The 8418-nt window shown below is 57.5% G+C and overlaps 2 protein-coding genes across 2 annotated transcripts; both read right to left on the bottom strand.

Moving 5' to 3' along the window:
- Positions 1 to 243: 243 nt before the first annotated feature.
- Positions 244 to 4108, bottom strand: Cops9 (COP9 signalosome subunit 9). The gene is made up of 3 exons (XM_046426794.2): positions 3900 to 4108; positions 2706 to 2778; positions 244 to 490 (listed from the first exon to the last, which is right to left on the bottom strand). The coding sequence occupies exons 1-3, from the start codon at positions 3960 to 3962 to the stop codon at positions 453 to 455; spliced, it is 174 nt and encodes a 57-aa protein (XP_046282750.1). The 5' UTR covers positions 3963 to 4108; the 3' UTR covers positions 244 to 452.
- Positions 4109 to 5828: 1720 nt separating this feature from the next.
- On the bottom strand, positions 5829 to 7124 carry Otos (otospiralin). Its single transcript, XM_046426793.2, has 3 exons — positions 7028 to 7124; positions 6879 to 6905; positions 5829 to 6241 (listed from the first exon to the last, which is right to left on the bottom strand). Exons 1-3 carry the CDS (start codon positions 7086 to 7088, stop codon positions 6057 to 6059), a joined length of 273 nt encoding a protein of 90 aa, XP_046282749.1. The 5' UTR covers positions 7089 to 7124; the 3' UTR covers positions 5829 to 6056.
- Between the last annotated feature and the right edge of the window lie 1294 nt (positions 7125 to 8418).

Below are 8418 nucleotides of genomic sequence, written 5' to 3'. Positions count from 1 at the left end.
AAGAGACCAGACCAACGGGGGTGGCAGCAGTAAGGCTCTGCCCACTCAAGGAAATGCAGGGTCAGGAGTGCTGCAGCAGGACACCTACAGGTGACCAGCAGGCACCACACCAGAGGCACACCAGCCACCAAAAAGCAGCACATAGCGTCTGATCCTCCTTGCATGCTGATACACAGTGCACGCACCCAATCCACACACTCAGACGGCAACATCCACCCAGACATGCAAGAATCACAACTGCCCTGCGTGTGATGGTGTATTTTTAATAAGTGTGAGGACAAAGGCCATTCCACAGGAGATGATGAAGTGTCCAGGGGGTTAAGACAGTCCCCCACCCTCGGTTGGCCAGGTCCTGACTTCTAGTGATCTCCACGAGGTCTCTAAACCATCTGACACCGCCCTCTGTGCAGATTGGTGTGCTGTGCATGGCCATGTGTGCAGCTGGACCGGACTCACTGGACATCATCGTCATCAAAGAGATCTTCAAAATCTATGTAAACAGAACCCCACATTAATGGGCACATAGGGAAAGCATCCCAGAAACCCACTTCAAAGTTAATTACAGGTAGTTGAAGACACAGACAGCAAATGATGTGGCAGAGGCCTTTCCCCACGACAGATGCTCAGCTTTAGCTAACAGGGCTCACAATTCAAGGGGACAGTGTGGTTTCTACATGCTTTTAACCTGCTCTTACGCAGGAAGACACAGGTGTTGCACACTGACAGCCACCTCACAGCTGCACTGACACCTGTGCTAAGGGTGACATGCGGAGGGGCTGCAGAAAGGTGGCAGAAGGACTGCGCCACTGAGAATGGCCTTAGGGGGCCTGGAAGAGGTGAGTTCAAGACACAACGAAGACCCATTCCTGCCAGAAGCAGCTGGATAAACACACAAGGCACTGGCCGGGTGACCACAGCCAGGGCCAATTTGTCCTTCTGCTTTCCTCTGTGCACCTTCCAAGTTCTGGACCTCATGCCAACATCCCCTTCACCATGGGAAAAGAAAGAACTAAGCCCCCTCCTGTGGGCCCTGGCCTGAGGACGTGGTCAGACAGAGCGCTGGGGCAGGCCCCGCACTGGCCTTTTTGGGGAAGGGCAGCTCCTCTGGCCACAGAGGGAGTACTCGCTGCCCACTGACCTTTCTGTGTGGTGCTATTGCTCTAGACACTTCCTTCCCTCTCCCCAGAGCATCCCTCTGCTCCACATCTTCACAAGGAGACACCTTCCAGGGCAATCCCACCCAGCCCTCAGGGTGCAGTTCTGCCGTGCCTGCCACCTCGTCTAACTCCTCTACTGCACTATGAAACAAGCCAGGGAAGAGAGCAAGTCACACTCATCGTGAGGACCCACTGCCCAGCAGACAATGGATCCCAAAGTCCACCCAGCTGACGAGCCAAAGGGTTGTGGGAGAAACCTCAACTGAAGCCAGAGGCTCCTCGTGGACAACAACAGCCACCACCCAAGACAGGCAGCGCCTGCAGGAGGACTCTGACATGCTCCTGAGCCCAGAAGCAGGTGCACAGGAATCCACTGTCTTTGGAAATCCTTCTCACTGGAATCCAAGGGCTATCTTTGGAAATCTCAACACTGACCATTGAACACAGTCAATCATCTCTAATTTAAGAGGCTAGCAAAGGACAAAAGGGACTTTTGAAGATCACTGAACTGTGAATTAATGGTGCCAGCACTAGGAATGAGACGGCCTTGCCTGGTGAGAATCCCAGGAAGCTCTGGAAGGCGTCCACCCTTCCGCACCTTGTGTTCCCTTGGACAGAATTTAGAGAAAGGCTATTGAGGCTCTCAAAGCTCAGCTCCAAGGTTATGGGATGTCTGATATCAGTGGGTGGCAGCCAGGTCCCCTGGAAAGACTGCACCTTATTTAGCAGCAAGGTTCCTCCTCCTGGACAGTGAGCCAAACTAGCATGGACTCAGGGATTATTTGTAAAGGCAGACACCAACGTGGCAAGATCACACCCCAGCTGCTACTAGCGAGTAACAAAAGTTCTTTGTAGGGACAAAAACCATGTGATTACAGCGGGACAGAAAAAGGAAAGAAATCTCACTTACCCTTCTGAGCAGGAAATGTATGTTATGTTTCCTCTGTTTGAACCCTTGGTAAGGGCCCAAATAACCTGTATGGACAAAGCCTTCAGAAACCAGAGGAATAAGAGAAACATGGCCTCTAGCACACTTGAAGGTTCATGAGAGGTCAGCTTTCAGTGTGTTTGGTAAAACTTCCTGGGTAGCTACCATGAAAAGTTCTGAAACAAGATGAAGTGTGTCCTCGTCCCGACTCAAAGACTGGGAAGGGCTGAAGCCGGAGTGTGGCTGCTCCTTGCAAAGACAGCCAAGGGCAGACAAGTATGGGAAAGGAAGAAGGGAGGGAAGATCAGGAGAGTACAGCCACCCGAGAGAACCTGTCCAGGGTGACAGGGCAGCCACAACTGGCCGTTAGCATGTGCTAACATTCATGCCACGTACTCAATCTCAGGCCCTGGCATGTGAGACAGGAAGCAATTTCATGCTTCTCCAGATGTGGCCGACAGCCAGTGTGATCATTTCTGCACTGTACTCTGAGAACAGCAGTGTCTTGGCTTCACTCTTCCATGATCCTAATTATTCAGGTCACAAGATCGTCCCACTGTATTAACTTACAGGAAAAACTTTTAAATAAAACCAGGCATGCAGAATCCCAGCACCCTTACCATTAAAGAAGTCTGCATGGACTGCTTTCTCATTGGCTGCCAAGTCCATCAGGAGTCCAGTGCTGCCTCCTGCCTGGGGAGTGAAAGGCAAGTTATGTGAGCTCTTTCCCCAAAACAGCTTTGAGTTGTCATAGCATCCCATACCTCCAGGAAACAGGAACAGGGTGAGGGGTGACAGGCAAGTACTCAGGGTGGAGTTAAGAATTTTAGTTGCAAATAAAGAATGTGTGTGAAGGGGGAATTCAAGGAGCAGTTTTTAAAATTCTACATTCCTTAATTTTTCCCTTTCTTTCAAAAAGAGAATTCCCATTGCCCTGTGTGCCACTACTCACCTGTGGACCTCAAGTTCAGCCTCCAGTCCCCTCCTGGACACTGCACAGAGACCACAAGCATGTGCAACCCCAGTCTGGCAACTATTCTGGACCCCTCCCTTTTGAGAATGCAACCATTTCCCTTGGAAGCTGACCTGCCCTGGCCCTTGTGTGCCCTCAGAGCCTCCCACAGCTGAAGCTCCTCCTGGTGGCAAAATCAGGTCACTGCCACCGCTGGGCAATAGAATGCACTCAGGATTCTGCCCGTTGCTTAGTCGCCTGGGAAGGATCAGTGCAGGGTCCTCTGATGGTAGCTGTCTGGATGGCTGGCCACAGGAGCCTGTTCCTGCTCTGGTCCCTACACCCTCGAAGGTGTGTGCTCAACTCTTAAGTGCCAAACGCCTCCGTGCTCCGTTTCAGGCTGCTGCCAAGGTTCCAAGACTCCCCCCTTCTCAGCCAGCCTCCCCAACGCAACGCTACAGGAAGCCACGCAGACACCACCACGTAAATCCCACCGGCCTTATTCAGACCTTCTTCAAGTTTCCTTTCTAATTCCATTTTCCTACTCTCCCACTCCAAACCCAACTCCGAACTCTGCTAAGTGACCAGCCGCCTAGCAAATCGGAGCCTGAGGCCTCCCGCAGGGGCCTTAAAACCTGACAGGAGCTGGGTTCGGGGCCCCGGGAGTGGGATGCGCAGGACCCGCCCGCTCCGTGCCGCTCCACCATCTGGCCCTGCGTTCTCTCCTCCCTCCGGTACCCACCCCGCGGGCCCCGGCCAGGCTCGTCCCCAAGACGCGCGGGCGTCGCCAGGCGGGGAACCAGCTCCCGCCTTCCGGCAGCCGCCCCTACGCTAGGCCAGAACGCCGACGCTCCCACCTCACCTCGTCCAGGTCCACGTAGGGACCGGCGCCCTCGGGGAACATCTCGTCCACCGCCGGCTTCATCTCGGGCCGTCGCGCTCTGCCCACTTCCGGCTCGCCGCGCCTACTTCCGGCGCTCCCACCCGGCAGGTCTAGACGCTGGAGGACCGCGACTCGGTGGTGCCCGCCGCGGGCCCCGGTCAGGCGGGGTTTGCTTCGTGCCGCGCCATCGGGAGCTGGGCTGGTCTCGCCGACCTGCGTGCCCGGGGAGGGCGCCGGGAGCCGGAGGCTGCGTCGCAGCCGACGGGTGGAGGGAGCGGGGCGCTCTTGGACGTCGAAGCCCGACGTGGAGCGGGCCGGGCACGGCAGCTCTTCCCGGAGAAGGATGCGGACGCCAGGCTCGGGGACGCGCGGCGACGTTCACAGCCGCCGCGCGCCACCCGCGTCCGCGTTCTGGGACTGCCCGCGGAGGCGGGACCTCGCGGCGACCGGAGGACATCCCCGAGTCCTCGGAATACCGCACAGGGCCGCCCCGAGCCCCCTCCGGAGCGCGTCCCCGGTGGGAAGCGGACTCCTGCGAGCGCCGCGCCGTGGGCGAAGGCACAAACGGAACGGGCCTGTCCCCTGGGCGCAGTGCCACCCAGGAGGCACGTTCCCCCGCGGTCAGCGAGGGCCAGCCTCGAGGACATCGTGTTACTGAAATAAGCCGGTCACCTAAAGACACGGTGTCCCGTTGGAGGCGCCGGGAACGTGCCTGGTGACACTTGAATCTGGTTAAGGTGGAAATTTCATGTTGTATTGTTTTGCCACAATTTGTGACGGAGAAAAGGGGGTAGGGAAGGAAAGGAGGGAGAGACCAGAGCCGAGAGGGAGCAGGAGGCGCCTGGCCTCGACTTGGTCCGCTGCCCAGAGTGCAGCCGCCTCCTCGTCTGAGGCCCAGCTCTGCACGTCTGTAAAGCCCAATTTTAGCAAAGAGCCCTGCTAAGCCAGCGCAGCCAGATGTGAGCACCCCGACATCTGATGGGGTTCCTCCGCCCTCACACCCGTGGGTATCTGAGCTCCCTGGCCTCCTTCCCCAAGTCCTGTTTAGCAAGATGCACTGTGCCACCTTCAGTCACTTTCCGCCCATCACCCAGCCTGCTCCTTGCTGTCCACCCCCACTGCTGCTGCCCTTGGAGTTGAACGCAGTCTTTCTCATTGGGAGGCCCCACAGGCCTTTGCCCCTGTCTTGGTAGTCCTGAATGGAGTCTCTTACCCGCCTTTAGTGTCCTTGAATCATCTTTTCCTTAACTTTCAGCAGTAGGTGGACATGGAGGTTGGGAGGGGCTGTGGAGGCCAAGGGACAGAGCAGAGATGTGAGGGTATTGTGGCCTGGACAGGGGCCAGCCTGGCCTGAGTGGACAGGGACTGGATTCAGGGCAGAGGAGCCTCAGATGCCAGGTTAGAGTGTGTCCCCTGAGGCACTGAGGGGGCTGCCACTGGCTGGCTTTCTTCCCTGACTGGGTGTGAGCCTCACGGTCCTCTTGGCTTGCACACCTTGCACAGATGGGTCTCACTGCACTGGGGCTGGACCTGAGGCACTCCTGCGCTGCCTGTCCACCCTCCCACTCCCACAGGACTGCCCAGGGCCACAAACCCCTCCCTCCTCAGCCTCGGAGCCTGAACCTGGGCCCTGACTCCCCTCACAGATGGGCTCACGTGTCCTCATTCCCTGCTGCCCTCAAGAGTGTGCTCTGTGTGAAGTGTGGACACCTGCCCTGGGCTGACTGCTGCCCAACTCCGTGTCCCCTGCTGGGGCTGGAACCAGCTCCTCTGACCAGCTGAATGGCTTTAACGATTCAGGCCGAGCCTCTGTTCCTGCCTCAGTTTCCTCACCGGCAATCTGAGGGTTATGGAGAGAACTGGAGGAGGGGGTGACACAGTGGCGACTCCGTGGATGAAAGTGTGCAGACATTTATTAAAGCAGAGTCCCCAGGGATCAGAGCCAGCCAGGTTAGCTGGGGAGACAATAGAGCAGTGTGCAGCTGTGGGGTGGGTCAGAGTGTGTCCCTGGCCTGTGGCACCCCATGGCCTGTGCTGCCTCTTCAGTGGGAGGTTTACTGGTGTGAAGCCACCAGACCCCCACCCCACCATGGCTATGGGTCACCCCAAGGCAAGGGCAGTGCAGTCAGGCAGGCGTCAGTCCTCCTGGTAGGGGACGTGGAAGCCCAGGGTGCTCCCCAGGGGGAAGTGGGCAAAGAAGGTGCGGGCCAGGTCCTCCAGCTGTGGGTAGGCACCCAGGCTCTGCAGGTACTGCACGTAGTTCCAGAAGTCAGAGGTGGAGAAGGGCCAGTAGGGCAGGGCCGGAGGTTCAGCATAGGGGTCTGAGAGACAGGAGGCCACCTCAGGGGCTGCCCACTGCCTGGAGACCCCTCTGGGGCAGGTAGACAGCCCAGCAGCACCTGCAGTGGCGGGGCCTTCTGGCCTGGAGCAGGGCCCAGGCTGCCCCTGATCATCCTAGGAACAGGGGCCAGTGTCCCTGCATCTTAAGGGTGCCAGGTCTAGGGACAGAGGAAGAGTCAGAGAAAGGGGAGGGATGAGGACCTGAGACGGAGGAGGGGGGGGGAGGGGAGGGGAGGCCACCCTCACTCTGGGAGGTGCTGAACTGGGAGGAGCTGGCTGGTAGGATTGTAGGGGCTTGGGCAGTGTCCTGGGAGGGGTTCAGAGGAGAGCAGAGCTTCCTGGTCCTAGAGTTTGGGCAAAGACACCCAGATAATACCTAACTGAGTTTGAACTTGAGGGAGGGCCCGGACCAATCCCAGGCCTGAGGGTGGGAATTTCGGGGCTTCATTGGCCAGGTGTGTTCCCAGGCTGCTGGGCAGGGCCTGCTGGCAGTGACCCACCTCCTCTCAGCTGAGCCAGGCCTCCCATCATGTCTGTCTGGTAAAGAAGCCCTGGCCCCAGCAACCACTGCTTCCACCCCCACCCACAGTTATTGATGTAAATGAAGGAAGAGCTTACCTGCCCCCTCCTGCACTGGCTTGGCCCCTGCAAAGGGAAGGGGAGGCCATCAGCCAAGCATCCCAGACCTGACCCACACTGCTGAGTGGACTACAGTATGGAGGGGAGAGCACCGGAGGGCAGAGGTCTGTCCCAGAGTGGCCCCTCACCTGCAAGAGGCCCCAGCGGGAGGCAGAGGGCCAGCCCCAGCATCCAGCAGGCCTCCATCATCCCCAGTTGCAGCCAGTCGACTCCTTAGGTCCACCTGCAGGAGTCCAGAGGGCGAGACCACTGTGCACCAGAGCCAGCCTTTCTGCCACCCCTGGGAAGCTAGAGTCTGCCCAGTGACTCCGACTTCAGTGGTTTCGAGCCATCATTCTCCCATGAAGCCCCCACCTGGTTGGCTTCATTGATTCTGATTACCTAAGAGTCTGCCTTCCTTGCCCTCGGATACAGTCCCAGGTCCCCAGAGGCTTTACCTTTCCTCCGTCTGCTCAGCCCAGCTGTGCAACCTGGATGTGTCGCTGCCAGCTCAAAACCTCCTCTTTATGCAGGGGCTGGGGACCAGGAAGGAAACGTCACCTGCCTGAACTGTCAAACTGAATATCTCATTCCCAGCCAGAGGACTGTGGGCTTTTGTAGCCCTGCGGGCAGCAGAGTTACGGGATCAACTTGTGAGACTTGGATCCAAGATCAAATTGAGAGAAAAGCATCCTTGTGCAGTCTGTTTCTACAGCATTCAGGACTGAGAATCAACCTTGGCACTTGGAACAAACCCACAAGAGAGCGGGTGTCTGCCACTGGACCCATGGAAGCTTCCTGTCCTGGGGTAGTGTGGGTGAGCCCAGAGCTGCCCCAGCAGTCCAGCTGGCAGGAGTCACAGAATGACTGTTGAGCAAAGTCACAGGCAGAAAGTGTGGGGCTGAGCTGGACCTGTCTCCAAACCAGAGCTTTGGGGCTTATGCAGAGCCTGTCTCTAGTCTGGAAGGAGAGTGTCCCAGCCCAAGGGATGCCATCTAAAATGCCAAGGGGCCCTGAGCTATGAGAATGCACCTCTCTGCACAGACCCCCACAGTGCCCGAGACCACCCTGCCTCTCCGAGTCAGTGCAGATTCCTGGCCCGGCCCGTGAGGTCTGCCATCCCATGGGACACTACCTGTCCAGGGGGCCGGTTCCTTTGTTTTTCCTCTCCACCCCAGGGTGCTTCAGGGGTGCTGGGAAACTTGCTCACCCACATGTTTGGGGATTCTGCACCTAAAGATCCCCAGCTCCACCCCAGTTTGCCCACAGATCCCCATCCTAATGGCTGAGGCCCATTCTTTCTCTAACAATCCCCTAAATTTACCCAGAGACCCACAGAGGCAGCAAATTCAACTTGCATGATGATGCAGACACCCACCAGATTAGACTTTGGGTTTCATTTTCAGAAACCTGGTCCCTGTGGCTACAGGAGGTAACAGGTTCTCTTGGGGGCAGCTGCTTTGGGGTCTCCAAAACCACAATTCACTAAGAGAACACACAGGACTCGTCACGGGGATGCGCTCATGGTTGGTTTTATTAC

This window comes from Marmota monax, unplaced genomic scaffold, assembly GCF_021218885.2.
Source record: "Marmota monax isolate L192 unplaced genomic scaffold, Marmota_monax_Labrador192_F-V1.1 WCK01_AAM20220418_F8-fsc00298, whole genome shotgun sequence".
NCBI classification, from domain to species: domain Eukaryota; kingdom Metazoa; phylum Chordata; class Mammalia; order Rodentia; family Sciuridae; genus Marmota; species Marmota monax.
This window is presented reverse-complemented; position numbering and strand designations above follow the sequence as displayed.

What these genes read in the sequence shown, in the direction of transcription:
- Otos (XM_046426793.2), bottom strand. Translation starts at nt 7,088, where the DNA reads ATGATGGAGGCCTGCTGGATGCTGGGGCTGGCCCTCTGCCTCCCGCTG. An exon ending in CCCGCTGGGGCCTCTTGCAG is followed by an intron (nt 6,906 to 7,027) that starts GTGAGGGGCCAC and finishes TTCCCTTTGCAG; the next exon opens with GGGCCAAGCCAGTGCAGGAG. An exon ending in GCCAGTGCAGGAGGGGGCAG is followed by an intron (nt 6,242 to 6,878) that starts GTAAGCTCTTCC and finishes CCTGTCTCTCAG; the next exon opens with ACCCCTATGCTGAACCTCCG.
- Cops9 (XM_046426794.2), bottom strand. Translation starts at nt 3,962, where the DNA reads ATGAAGCCGGCGGTGGACGAGATGTTCCCCGAGGGCGCCGGTCCCTAC. An exon ending in CCTACGTGGACCTGGACGAG is followed by an intron (nt 2,779 to 3,899) that starts GTGAGGTGGGAG and finishes TTCACTCCCCAG; the next exon opens with GCAGGAGGCAGCACTGGACT. An exon ending in CCATGCAGACTTCTTTAATG is followed by an intron (nt 491 to 2,705) that starts GTAAGGGTGCTG and finishes CTGTTTACATAG; the next exon opens with ATTTTGAAGATCTCTTTGAT.